Below are 15,058 nucleotides of genomic sequence, written 5' to 3'. Positions count from 1 at the left end.
TTTCTTGATAAAAATCTGCTACCATCTAACAGATCGATGAAGATGAAACAAGAGTGGACATTTCAGCAAGACAATAATACCAAACACACAGCCAAAGAAACATTCAACTGGTTTCAGAAAAATAAAATGTGACTGTAGCTACTACTCACAGACAATCCATGAGGCTGGGTAGCCAAGAGGTACCCAGAGGTCAGAGGTCAGATACCAAGAGAGCTTGTCATAAACAAAGGCATAAGACAAAGGCATAGTCAGGTCACGGTCCAACATCAGGATTTCAGAAAGGTGAGAGATCAAGGTAAAGGGGCTAGGCAAATGGATGATCAGAAGCAAGGTCAAGAGGTCAGGTAACAATAGAGCTGAGATCAAGAATAGGAATAACAGGCATGCAGATACCACCAAGTTTAGAGCTACAACTAGCACTAATTAGAGGCAGAGAAACAGCTAAATATCCAGGTAATCACTCTGAATGAGACACATGGAGAAATCTCAGCTCGCAATGGCCCTGTTGGGCAGGTGGGCTCTCACTTAGCCATACTGACAGTTCAGCATGCCCAAGCCTCCAATTGGTGGATAACCTGTCCATCACCATACTAACAGCTCAGCATGCTCCTGACCCAGACTGGATGACTGAAATGTCACTTACTGTGTCAAGACACACCAATAGGAGGAATTGTGACAGAAAATAAAGCTGTTAGAATGGCATGGCCAATCAACTGACCAGAATCCAATAGAAAATTTATGGAAAAAACTAAAGCTCAGAGTTCATAGAAGGCGCCCAAGGATTTGAGGATTTGAAGAGTGTTTGTGTGGATGAATGTGTGGAACCTAAAGACCTACCTCTTCCGACAATGTGCAAGATCGCGATGCCAGGGAGACTGTGCATATGATGTAACGATGCGTCATCCACTCAAAGCAAGAAGGACAGCATTGAAGGAAGAAGGTATTCGCCAGACCAAGACCAGCGACACCCCTCAGACCAGACCGCCTCGCAGGTGAGTATAATAAAAGGTCTTTTCTTGTCTTGCAGGTCGGTTTTGGGGCATATATACAGCATATTAGAATGCTGTACAGTAAATCAGGCCTGAAAGGTGGTGGTGGTGTTATCTCATATCGGGTCAAACCTGTGTCAGGTTCCCTTTAAATTATTATTTTTTAAAATCCTTTTTAAATTTTGCCTTATATACAAGTTATTGTTCAGGAAAGAATGTTTATTAACATTTTTTTCCTGTAAAGTCCAATTTCTCTTCGATTTTGAATGTTTTATCAGTCCTTAAAGTGGAGTAAAAGTGTGGCAGCATTGTCCTCAGCAGCGATCTGGGAGGTAGAGATGCTTCCAGAGGTCCATGCTGTTGTCCTTCCATCCTTTTCAAGATTTTTACTGCCTTCAGACCTCCTTGAAGGGTCTGCTGGGAAAAACCTTGGATTAGGAAGTGCTCAGTTAAAGTAACAAGCTTTTCGAGGATTTTAGTGTTCTCTCATCACTAGTAAGCACCATTCTGTGAGCAGTTATGTTTTGTTATGCCATGTCTAATCCAGTTACTTTTTTTCGGCTTATCCAGTTACTTTTTTTCATCTGGTGATGTATGCCTTGTATTTTTATTGTACTACTATCTTTTTAACATGTGGGGAGTTATTGTAAATCTGTAGTGCCTATGTGATTGGTCCTCAAGACCTTCAGACATACAGTGGATAAAATATGGTAAGTATTGAACACGTCATCAATTTTCTAAATAAAGGCTGGATTCACATTAGCGTATGTGTGAGCAGCATTTCCTCTGCATGCGCAAATGCATGCAAAAACGCATTTATATGCATGCTTACGCTGCGTTTTTTCTCCGCATCAGCTTATGCATGACACAAAAAAGCTACATGTGCATGCATTTGTATGCGTTTTTGCATGCGTTCGATATTTCCAGGGGAATTTGGGTATGCAGACAATGCTTTTCCAGTAAAATTTCCTTGACACAAGCCACACACATTGTATACAGCTTCAAGATGGATCTCGGCATGGAGACCTATTATAATCTGAATTTGGCATTGAAATTGGCTTTTGCCTTTGCTGTGGCTTGTGAAGAAGAAAGAAGAGAAAGATGGAGAAGACGTCGTCGCTATTGGCAACACCCCATCGTTGAAGTCCGAGAGAGTCGTGGAGCCTACTACTCGTTGTACACCGAGCTGCCTGAAAACCCGGAGATGTTTTACGACTACACAAGGATGTCGGAACAAAGCTTCAATGACTTGCTGCAACGTGTCCGAGGATCCATCACCAGGCAGGACACACAACTACGTCAAGCAATACCTGCTGAGGAACGTCTGTTGGTGACCCTGAGGTACATAATTTTGAAAAGGAAACACATGTCATTATTATTATTGTTATAAAAGCCATCTACTGATTTTTTTTTCCATTTTCTGTTCCGCAGATTCCTGGCTACCAGAGAGACCTTAAGATCTCTACATTTTCAATTCCGGATTGGAGTGTCCACCCTTTCTGGGATAGTTGCAGACACCTGCTGTGCTTTATGTGATGAATTCTCCCCCAACCCACAACTGAACTCTGGCTGGAAAATGCTACAAAATTTAAGGACATTTGTAATTTTCCAAACTGTTTGGGGGCTGTAGATGGCAAACACATTCGGATTCTGAAACCTGCTGGAAGTGGATCTGAGTATTTAAATTACAAAAAATACTTTTTGATTGTTCTCATGGCAATTGCAGATGCTGACTTTCGTTGCCGTGGATGTTGGCTCATTTGGATGAGCAAATGCCTCTCAGATTTTCAAAGACTCTGACATGGGCCAACGTTTGTATGGGAATAATTTCAATTTTCCAATGCCACGACCTCTTCCGAACACTGAAGGACCGACAATGCCGTTTGTTGTGGTTGGGGATGAGGTGTTTCAAATGTGTGCCAACCTCATAAAACTATACTCGAGTTGGGACTTGAATCACACGAAAAAGGATTACAACTACTGATTGACAAGGGCACGAAGAACTGTGGAGTGTGCCTTTGGATTGCTGGCATCTAAATGGCGCATTTTGGGAACAGCCATCAATCTAAAAACTGAGACAATTGATGAGGTAGTGAAAGCGTGTGTTGTTCTGCACAATTACATCCTGGTGAAAGAGCGACACCACTTAGAACTTGAGGAACCTGTAGCTATCACATTGCAGGATTACAAAGATCACCCTCTGAGGACTACATTGGAAGTTATCCAAATGAGGGATAACTTTGCTACTTACTTTGTTTCTGATATTGGACGTGTGGCATGGCAAGACAAAATGGTTAAATCCGCTTGTAAATGTACCTGTATTGTTTGCTGACTTTAATAATAACACCTCCACTGTAACACCCATTATAGAATACACACATGTGTGCATTTTCAAATAAAGAGATAAACACAATGATTGTGAAAGCAAAAGATTTATTATTAACAAAAATATTTAAAAAAATAAAAACAATTTTGAATTTAACAAACATTAATTTGAAAACAATAAATAAAAATGGGGTTTAGGATCGGTGTCTGTTCGATGGTGTGACATTTTGGACCTGGGGGGGTGTCAGGCTGGGATGATTTGGTAGGAGTGGGTGAGGAAGTGGTTACAGGGGAAGTGGCAACAAAATGGAGGATTGGGTCATTGGGGGAAGAAGACACAAATTGGAAAAAAAATTTGAAAGGATAGACACATTGGAAGGTAGAGACACAAGGGAAGGTGTAAACAGATTGGAAGACAGAGACATTGGGAGGGGAGGGTGTAGGTGGGGGGGTAATTTTTTTTGCAAAATTTACTTTTCCCTGTTTTCCCTGGCTTTTGTTTGGGGTGCTGAGTGTTCCCCTTTTTTTATGTTCACTCAGCGTTTTTTGGTTTCCATTTCCAGAGGTGCTGCACTTAGCGGTGTGGTGGGTGTTGCGTGCTGCAGGGGTGCAGCACTCGGATGCATGGTGGGTGCTGCATGCTGTAGGGGGCTGCACTTGGCTGCATTTTGGGTGCTGCATGCTGAAGGAGTGCTGTACTCGTATGCATGGTGGGTGCTGCATGCTGCAGGGGTGCTGCACTCGGCTGCGTGGTGGTTGCTGCATGCTGCAGGGGTGCTGCACTCGACTACATAGTGGGTTCTGCATGCTGCAGTGGTGCTGCACTCAGCTGCATAGTGGGTGCTGCAAGCTGGAGGGGTGATGCACTCGGCTGCGTGGTGTAGCTGGGAACTGTAGGAACTGCCGTAATGTCCAGCAGTGGTGAAGGATAGTTCACTTGCACTGTCCTCAGTTGTTGGTATCCAAGTTCTTGTGGTGCTGGCGTATTCTGCCACTGGTCCTGTGCTGGTCCTTGTTGCCGTGTAGGAAATGAAATGTGTGGCAGCTGGTGATATCTTGACTGTAGATGGGACTGCTGCATGGCCTCAGTGTAAGCAGCCTGACAGGCCTTGATTACATACAGCTGCAGGCGGCAGGTTTTCCGACATTCCCCGCTCTATTGTGGAAAAAAAATGTCTCTACGGTCCCTGAAGGTCGGCTCCAGGCGTGCAAGGTGTCTGTGGACTTCCTGGAAAAGTGTGTTCACATGAGTATCTCCAATCACCTTCATCCCATCCTGGAAGAACGAGCTTAAGTGAACAAACTCGGGAATGATTGACCTCTCCCAGGCCCTCTGCCGCTGGCGAGCAGACCCAACAAAACTAGTGTCAGAGGGCTGGGAGAGGGGAAAACCTGATGGACCGGCTGCCTGTTCCCCAGTCTGTGAAGCCTGCATTGGTTGCTCCATCGCTAGTGGATGATTGGGACTGTTCAGTGGCTGGTTGATTAGGGGCCACTCTAACTTAGGACGATACAGGTTGTGTGGTGCTGCTCCAGGTTCTGTGTGGAAAATAAATTACAAACATTACTAAAAAAAAAAAAAAAATAGCTTAGATAATAGTAACACAACACAAAAGATACTCATGCTCGCTGAGCAACCGCAGGCCTCAGAAAAGACAGCATATGATGGTATTTATATTTTGAGACCTTTAGAGCAGCACCATTTTGAACATGAATCTCCTCTCTTATATCCTTGTTGAAGCGATCCTTCATTGAACGTCAACAGACTTTTACTCTCTTCACTGTGAATGGGGAAGAAAAAAAATAATAATAAATAAATTGTAAAAAAGGCACCTACATTTACAGGAAAACAGACGCGTCAGACCACATTGCAATACTCACAAAAAATCATTTCTGTCTTGTGGGGTGACATGGTCCCAATCATCCAACAGCAATCTGGCCACTTCTTCCCAGAGTTGTCTAATCAATCCTGAGTCGGAATGGTGATGATTACGGGTGTCCTACAACGCTACTCGCTCTTGCACAAGAGTAATGAGCTTGTCATTGTCAATCATGGGTTTGCCTTCTTCATGTTGTGGAACCTATAGATAAAATAAAAAGAAAAAAATTGCAAGTCATATAGTTTTTAATGATACAAAACTGAAACCACATTCAATCACAACTCTGATAATGAATAAACTTCTTACACACCATCTTTCCTCCTCAGGAACTTGAGCCCAACGACCCTGGGAAGCTTCATTTCCAATCGACTGCTCCTGCTCTTCCGTACTGGAAGGTTCCTGTAAAGAAAATACATGATTTACCACATGTCTATTGTCAGTCAATGCATACCAATCAGTATATCAGCTGTGATTATGTAATCACTGTCATTCCACTCTTGGAAGCATTCTGGTCTTCACTGGAGGACATGTTGGAATAGCAGGCAGCAGTCAAGTGAAACACTAGAAAAGAATAGATAAGAAAAATTTAACTAGAGCCAGCAATAATGAAGCCAAAGAAAAAAAAAGAAATTTAAAACACAATGGATGCCTACATTACAGGCGATAGTCCAACAGCACAGCAGTCAGGCAGCTCAGACCCGGGGCACCAGCAAAGCACCAGGACAGCAGCACAACACCGGGACTGCAGCACAATCCTGAGATGGCTGTACAACACAGGGACAGCAGAACAGGGGAAATCCAAAACAGGAGAAATACGGCAATGGAGAAATCTGGAACAGGCCTCAATCCAAGACAGCAGCACGGTACAGTCTACAAGGAACAGAAAGAAAAACATAAGAGATGAAGACTGAGACTGGGCAGAGCAACATAGTAATTGAAAAGTACAGACAATCATACTTACATTAAGCAGCTGAGAGGGCCAGTACCACACCACCGGACAGGAGAAATCCAGGACTGGAGAAATCCAGGACTGGAGAAATCCAAGACAGGAGAAATCCAAGACAGGAGATATCCAGAACAAGGATCCAGGACACCAGCACCACAATGTCTACAAGGAACAGAAAGCAAAACATAAGTACAGACTGCAGTGAGAGACAGACAGACATTTTCAAAGCTTCTATACTTACAAAGAGTCTTGATATCCCATCCACAGTCTTGAGAGTTCTGGACTTCCTGTGTCCACACCCCCTTTTATACAACTGGGATTTCATCAGTGCCCGGACATGCTCAGTCTGAAGTACGCATGAGTATCGAACGCATGCATGCGCATATCCATGCATCCCAATGCATTCCCATAGACAGTAATGCGTTGTTTTGATGTAATATACAGCATGCGCATGCCTTCGCATATTTGATGGATCAAAAATGTAACATATTGCGTTTGGCGTGCGCGGCAAATCTGCACCCAAACTCATGCAAACGCATGTTCCTTCATATACAATGTTAAAGATAGGTACGCAAGACGCATGCGGATTTATGCAGATCTGTACGCAGGCATATGCTGTGCACAGATACGCTAATGTGAACCCAGCCTAAAAAAGTCCCAGACTGGGGAACACCTAACGCTTTGATGGAGAAATTCACGAGTGTGGGTGCTCTGTTCTCTCAGTCGGTGCTCTCAGTTGACTCTCTTGTCCCTCTTGTTACCCCACTGTCTCTACCTGCCTGTTTTGGTGCTGCCGATGCCTCCCCCTCAGTGCTGCTGGCCTCGCTCTTCATACCAGCTTCCCAGGTTGTATTAGTGACTTCGTCATCCACCACCTCACCTTCCACTTCCATGCCGTGGTCCTCCTGACTTGGTGACTTAACATCAATCTGACTTATCGGCAACTGTGTCTCATCATCATCTACCTACTTAGACAAAATTTTCCGTTCTCCACTGTCACCTTCTTGTGACTATGGCTGTTCTAAGTTTTGTCCCTCTTGGAACATGCAGGGTGATAGGCCACAATCAAGAAATGATGATGTAAATTATATCAACTTTAGGTCTGAGGAAGCACAGACCATGTAATTGAAGATAAAGTCATAAGCTTTTCAGCACACCAGGGGCATTCTAATTTAAAAAGAGCACACATTTTATTGGTGATCAGGGTCTAGAAGAAATATTCTACCAGATCCATTAAAGCGAACCTGTCAGCAGTTTTGGTCGATATAAGATATGGCCACTGCCTTTCAGGGCTTGTCTACAGCATCCTATAATGCTGTAGATAAGCCCCAATCCCACCTGCAAGATAAGAAAAACAAGTTTTATTATACTCACTGATGCCGTCAAGTCCGATGGGTGTCACAGGTTCGGGTTCAATGCCTCCCTTCTTCGTGTGATGCCACCCTCCTGCTTTCTTCATGGCTCCAAGTCATCGCGCTCCTGCGCAGGCGTACTTCTCTGCCCTGTTGACACCCATCGGACTGGACTGTCCTTCTGGGTGAGTATAATAAAAATTATTTTTCTTATCTTGCAGGTCAGATCGGGGGCTTATCTACAGCAATATAGAATGCTGTAGATAAGCCCTGAAAGGCAGTGGCCACATCGTATAGCGGCCCCAACAGCTGATAGGCTCCCTTTAAGTTGTTTGGGGTAAGGAGACTGTTGTGGTGTTGTGGGGATAAGAAATAAGCACATATTATCAATTTACTCTACAAAAAAAACTGTAACCACTTATCTTTTTATTTTGCAGATATGAGAATGAGCAACCTTTTAAAAAAGCCGTGGAGGAGGAGATACGGTCATTGTATAAAGTGATTGATGATGCAAACTTGACAAAAATGGATTTGGAAAGTCAAATAGACAGCATGAAAGAGGAGCTTGGTTTGCTATCCAAAAATCATGAAGAGGTAAAAAATAACCTTATAGCAACTAATTTCTTTAATGCATAGTACTCTGCAAAAGTGTTAGGCAGATATTGACAAAATGCTGTAAATTAGGATAGTTTCAAAAATAAAAGTGTTAGTTTTTTTTATTATATTATTATTATTATTATTATTATATCTTTTATCAATTACAAAATGCAAAGTGAATGAACAAAAGAGAAATCTAAATCAAATCAATATTGGTGTGATGTCCCTTTAACTTCAAAACAGCATCAAATCTTCTAGGTACATTTCACCAAAGTTTTTGAAGGAGGAGGATATACCAAACATCTTGGAGAACTAACCTGTCACGCGGGGCTTAGGTCAACTAAGGCAGAAATATCCGGGGCCCCTGTGATGTCCCTTTAACTAGGGGAAACCCTGTCTGACCCTCAACCCAGGGTTTTTGCTGATGGTGCAAATGCCTGAGCCTCCACCCTTTCCTTATCTCCTGCTCAGCCCTAAGCTTAACCCTCCACCCTCCACCCAGTGAGGAGACAAACCACCAAAGCCCCAAACAATAAAGACAGACAGGGAGAACTTAAACTGCACCGCGCCGCATACACACAGGACTATACAGTAATGTGAACAGGGCACAACAAAACACAAATATGGGAAGGCGAGAAGGTAACAATGGATCATACAACACCAGATATGAATCTCTCTCTCTCTCTCCAACACCTCCACCCCAGACCGGAACCACTTGGTATGACACACAAGCTATAATCGGCGATGCCCATAGGCCAGCACGACTATTTAAAGACCGTGGGCGTGACCAAACATCCAACCTGATCTTCAGCTAGATTAACCCCCGATAGCCTGAGAAACTCAAGCCGGCGCCACTGAGGCTATAGTGGACGGAGGTGGAACTACCTCTGCCTGCCGGACGCTGTGGTGTGAATAGCGTCCGACATGACAGTACCCCGTCTTCTACGAGGGACCCCAGGGCCCTCAAGACTCATAGGACCCGGCTTGTCCGGATGACGACGGTGAAAAGAACTGACCAGCCGATCTGCATGTATGTCCGAGGCTGGTACCCAAGACCTCTCCTCCGGACCATACCCCCGCCAGTGTACCAAATACTGAAGAGTACGGCGCACAACTCGAGAGTCCACTACCTTGGAGACCTCAAACTCTAAATCGCCATCCACCATGACTGGAGGTGGCATCGGCGTCGTGTCCACAGAGCCTACCACCTTTTTCAATAAAGCCCTGTGAAACACGTTGTGTATCTTGTATACTGCAGGGAGTTCCAACCGATAAGCAACTGGGTTAATGATGGCAGCAATCTTAAAAGGCCCAATAAACCTTGGACCCAATTTTAAAGATGGAATTTTGAGTTTTATATTTTTAGTCGCTAACCACACCCATTCACCCACACACAGGTCCGGACCTGGCATGCGTCTACTGTCAGCCACCCGTTTGTACCTCGCACTCATGCTCAACAATCGCTGTCTCACCCTCCTCCAGACCGATGATAATTGAGCTCCTAGCTGGTCCTCCTCCGGGACGCCCCCCGAGTCACCCTGACGTAAGGTACAAAATTGAGGATGTTGACCGTAAACACAAAAGAACGGAGACTCTCCCGATGACTCTTGACGGTGATTGTTTAACGCGAACTCGGCCAGAGGAAGGAAAGTAGACCACTCCTCTTGGTTGTCGGACACAAAGCATCGTAAATACTGCTCCAGATTTTGGTTCATGCGCTCAGTTTGACCATTTGACTGTGGATGAAACGCCGATGAATGTGACAACTTGATCCCCAAACGTGAGCAAAAAGCTTTCCAAAACCTCGCAACAAATTGAGTTCCCCTATCAGATACTATGTCCGACGGAACTCCGTGGAGTCTGACCACCTCCTGCACAAACACCTGAGCCAACGTCTTCGCATTGGGCAAGGAGGGCAATGAGACAAAATGCGCCATCTTTGAAAATCGGTCAACCACCACCAGGATGACCGTGTTCCCCGCCGAGACTGGCAAGTCAGTGATAAAATCCATGGAGATTTCTGTCCATGGCCTATTAGTTAGGTACCCCCAGAGGCTGTAGCGTGCCAGCAGACGGGCTCGGGGCGACTTGGCCCTGGTGCACGTGATGCAAGCTGCCATGTACGAGACCACGTCCTGCCGGATTTTGGGCCACCAGAAACGGCGCGATACCAGCTCCAAGGTGCCCTTAACCCCTGGATGACCAGCCAGTACTGAGTCGTGATGTTCCCTCAACACCTTAAGACGAAGATGAAGGGGTACAAATGATTTGCTGGCGGGAAGTCCTGGCGGTACCTCCTCTTGGGCCTCGGCAATCTCCGCCTCTACCTCAGTCGTGAGAGCCGAAACCACTACACCTTCCTGGAGGATGGGTACCGGCTCTTCCCGAGGTTCTCCTCCCGGAAAACACCTGGACAAGGCATCCGCCTTGGTGTTTTTAGCCCCGGGACGGTAGGTCACCAGAAAATTGAAACGTGTAAAAAACAATGCCCAGCGAGCCTGCCTAGGAGACAGATGCTTGGCCGACTCCAGATAGAGCAGGTTCTTATGGTCGGTGATAACTGTGACCTGGTGAGCCGCCCCCTCCAAGAAGTGTCGCCATTCCTCAAAAGCCAATTTGATGGCCAACAACTCCCTGTTGCCGATATCATAATTCCGTTCAGCCGGCGACAGCTTCTTGGAGAAGTAGGCGCATGGATGCATATCGCTCAAAGATGAGCCCTGTGACAGTACTGCCCCCACTCCCACCTCAGACGCATCAACCTCCACCACAAAAGGTTTAGACACGTCCGGTTGCACCAGAATGGGGGCTGAAGCAAAACTGTTCTTCAGACGCTCAAATGCACGTATCGCCACCTCAGACCAGCTAGTCAGATCGGTACCTTTTTTTGTCATGTCCGTGAGCGGTTTGGCTATAGTAGAAAAGTGTTTTATAAATTTCCTATAATAATTAGCAAACCCAAGGAACCGCTGGAGCGCTTTCAGATTATCAGGCCTTTCCCATTGTAGCACCGCTTGCACCTTAGCGGTGTTCGTTTTAAACCCTGCGGCGGACACAATATATCCCAAAAAAGGCAACTCCTGAACAAAAAATAAGCATTTTTCCAGCTTAGCATAGAGCTTATTCTCACGGAGCAACTGTAACACCTGCCTGACATGCTCTAAATGAATGTCCCGGTCGCTCGAATAAATGAGGATATCATCCAGGTATACAATCACAAATTTCCCCAGGACATGAGCAAACACGTCATTAATAAAATGTTGGAAAACAGCAGGCGCGGTTGTCAATCCAAATGGCATAACCAGGCTCTCAAAATGACCCTCAGGAGTGTTAAAGGCCGTCTTCCATTCATCCCCCTGACGGACCCTTATGAGGTTATACGCCCCCCTGAGGTCAAGCTTGGAAAACCACTTTGCCCCCGCCACCTGGTTGAACAAATCAGGGATCAAAGGCATCGGGTATGGATCATGGATCGTAATCTGGTTTAACTCCCGGAAATCCAGACACGGCCGTAACCCCCCATCTTTCTTCTTAATGAAGAAAAACCCCTTTGCTCAGACTCTCCGCGATGTAGTCTTTCAGAGCTTGTCTCTCTGGACCAGAAATGTTAAACATCCTGGCCTTAGGTAATTTGGCCCCGGGTTTTAACCTAATCGCACAGTCATAGGCTCTATGTGGAGGCAGTTCTGAGCAACCCTTCTCAGAAAAAACATCCGCGAAATCCTGCAAAGCCTCCGGAAGGCTGGGCGTCACGGCGGACACACATGTGGCCAAGCAATTGTCCTGGCAAAAACCACTCCATTGGACTATGTCCTGAGTTTTCCAATCAATCACCGGGTTGTGCCTGGACAACCATGGAAAACCCAAGACCATTTGTGCTGGGAGATTACGGAGGATCCTACATGTAACCCACTCCGAATGTAGGACCCCAATGTGGAGTTTCACCTCAGCCACAAACTCCGTAATCTCCCCCTGAGGGAGGGGAGCGGCATTAATGGTAACCACCTGAATAGGATGAGGGAGTTTTTCGATCTTAAACCCGGCAGTGCGTGCAAACTCCTCATCTATGAGATTGGTGGCGGAACCGCTATCCACAAACACTGATATTGGTAGCTCTCTGCCCGCGATAATAACCTTGGCAGGGAGCATACATTGAGATACCATCATGGAGGATATGCATACGCTCAGTTGGGTCTCCTCCATACCCACTGAGCTTAGTAGTTTTCTGCCGGTGTGACCTTCTTTGGTAGCACAGGACAAGCGTTAACATAATGATTCCTTTTACCACAGTAAAAACATGCTCCGGGCTTCGTGAACCCAGGGACGCGACGCTTAACCTGTGACACCCCCGCAATTTGCATAGGCTCAGTGGGCTCACCTGCAGCAACCACACTTGCACCCCTGCTTTCCCTCAGGGGTAGCGTCTCCTGTGCCCCCTGACGCAAACGGCGATCAATGCGTATAACCAAACTCATGGCAGACTCCAACGATGCAGGAGTCTCATACATCAGGAGGGCCTGTTTAACTCTTCCTGAAACCCCCTGAATAAACTGACTCTGCAGCGCTGGGTCGTTCCACTGTGTGTCTACTGCCCAACGGCGAAATTCGGAGCAATAGTCTTCCGCCATACGTTCCCCCTGACGGAGGGCGCGGATTTTAGATTCTGCTAGAGCTAATCTGTCGGGATCATCATAAATGAGCCCGAGTACAGAAAAAACATTATCGACAGAATGAAATGTAGCAGAGTCAGCTGGTAAGGAAAATGCCCATGCTTGGGGGTCCCCACTCAGTAATGATAACACCAGGCCCACCCGCTGAGCCTCATTACCTGAGGAGACTGGACGCATGCGGAAATATAACTTGCAGGCCTCCCGAAATATGACAAATTTGCTGCGTTCCCCTGAGAATCGTTCTGGCAGCGGGATCTTCGGCTCTGCACCGACACCTGCAGATGCCGTTTGCACCTTCGCTACTACCAGGCCCTGCTGCTGAACTGCCCCTTTCAACTCGGAGACCTGTAAGGACAGCGCCGCCAACTGGCGGGTTATGGAATCCATGGGATCCATGGACTCCTGAAAAATGTGGGCCGATTATAATGTCACGCGGGGCTTAGGTCAACTAAGGCAGAAATACCCGGGGCCCCTGTGATGTCCCTTTAACTAGGGGAAACCCTGTCTGACCCTCAACCCAGGGTTTTTGCTGATGGTGCAAATGCCTGAGCCTCCACCCTTTCCTTATCTCCTGCTCAGCCCTAAGCTTAACCCTCCACCCTCCACCCAGTGAGGAGACAAACCACCAAAGCCCCAAACAATAAAGACAGACAGGGAGAACTTAAACTGCACCACGCCGCATACACACAGGACTATACAGTAATGTGAACAGGGCACAACAAAACACAAATATGGGAAGGCGAGAAGGTAACAATGGATCATACGACACCAGATATGAATCTCTCTCTCTCTCTCTCCAACACCTCCACTCCAGACCGGAACCACTTGGTATGACACACAAGCTATAATCGGCGATGCACATAGGCCAGCACGACTATTTAAAGACCGTGGGCGTGACCAAACATCCAGCCTGATCTTCAGCTAGATTAACCCCCGATAGCCTGAGAAACTCAAGCCGGCGCCACTGAGGCTATAGTGGACGGAGGTGGAACTACCTCTGCCTGCCGGACGCTGTGGTGTGAATAGCGTCCGACATGACATAACCACAGATGTTATGTGGAAGTAGGCATGCACAAATGTCTCTTTCTAGAATTCCACACAGACTCGATGACGTTGAGATCAGCGATCTGTGGGAGCCATATCATCACTTCCATGACTTGTTCTTTTTTATGCTCAAGATAGTTCTTAATGATATTAACAGTATGTTTGGGTTAGTATTTCTGCTGCAGAATAAATTTTGAGGGAATCAGACACCTGGTATTGCATGATGTATAAGTATTTGGCTGTATGTCTCAGCATTGAGGACACCAAGAAATAGGCAATGTTGAAGACAGTTGTGATTGGCCATGGAATCTTAGCTCAGCAGATAAAAGACACATCATTCTTACTTCCTTACAAAATCAGAAGATTTCCACCCATGTCATCAGCTCACAACTGGCAGGAAACAGTGGGAACCTGCTGCACACATCTACTGTTCTCAAGAAATCTGGTCAGAAGTGGTCTTCATGGAAGAATTTTGGCCAAAAGCTATATCATTGACATGGAAACAAGGCCAAATGACTTAACTATGCACAAAAACAGAACAGGAGTGCAGAAAAATGGTAGCAGGTGCTCTGGACTGATGAGTCAAATTGTGAAATGTTTTTCTGTAACACAAGGATGTCCACCAAAGGATTGGAGGGTAGTATAATTATGAGTGTCTGCAGGCAACAGTGAAGCATGGTGGAGGTTCCATGCAAGTTTGTGGCTGTATTTCAGTTCATGGAATTGGGGATTTGATCAGTATTTAAGAGAAATAGTGGTAGATATTTATTGATCATGCCACACCATCAGTGAGGTGTCAGATTGGCTCTTCTTCTCAGCATCATCAACATCATTAAATTTGTGTGGCATTACATGAATGCACAGAAGGATTTGCGCTAACCTACATCCACAGAAGATCTGTGGTTAGTTCTCTGAGATGGTTGGAACAGCCTCCCTGCAGAGTAATTTCAAAAACTGTGTAAAAGTGTATCTACAAGAATTGATACTTTGACGCTGTTTTCAAGGCAAATGGTAGTCACTTCAATGTTTATATAGGTTTCCCTTTTGCTCACTTTGCATCTTATTAATTGCTGTAAATAAACTATTAAGACTTCTAGTTTTGAAAAAAGTCTTACTTTGAAGCATTTTTTCATCACTTTCCTAAAACTTTTGCTCTAATTTTTCAATAATTAATCTGTACAATCTGAACAACAGTTCAGGGCCTCAACCCTATGTAGTACAGCGGGGTTGGTGCACTGCAACAGATAGGCAGGGA

At 45.7% G+C, this 15,058-nt stretch overlaps 1 protein-coding gene across 1 annotated transcript in view; it reads left to right on the top strand.

The window, feature by feature from the left end:
* Positions 1–15,058, top strand: part of BFSP2 (beaded filament structural protein 2) — a 73,626-nt gene that overhangs the window by 34,644 nt on the left and 23,924 nt on the right. The window contains exon 3 of the mRNA XM_073567948.1: positions 7,930–8,086. Coding sequence (XP_073424049.1) covers positions 7,930–8,086 — 157 coding nt within the window. The remainder of the gene's footprint in view (positions 1–7,929; positions 8,087–15,058) is intronic.

This window comes from Dendrobates tinctorius, unplaced genomic scaffold (genome assembly GCF_039654945.1).
Source record: "Dendrobates tinctorius isolate UK_male_01 unplaced genomic scaffold, ASM3965494v1 ptg000005l, whole genome shotgun sequence".
In the NCBI taxonomy this organism is placed as follows: domain Eukaryota; kingdom Metazoa; phylum Chordata; class Amphibia; order Anura; family Dendrobatidae; genus Dendrobates; species Dendrobates tinctorius.
The sequence above is the reverse complement of the archived record's forward strand: the minus strand, read 5'-3'. Positions and strand labels throughout refer to the sequence as shown.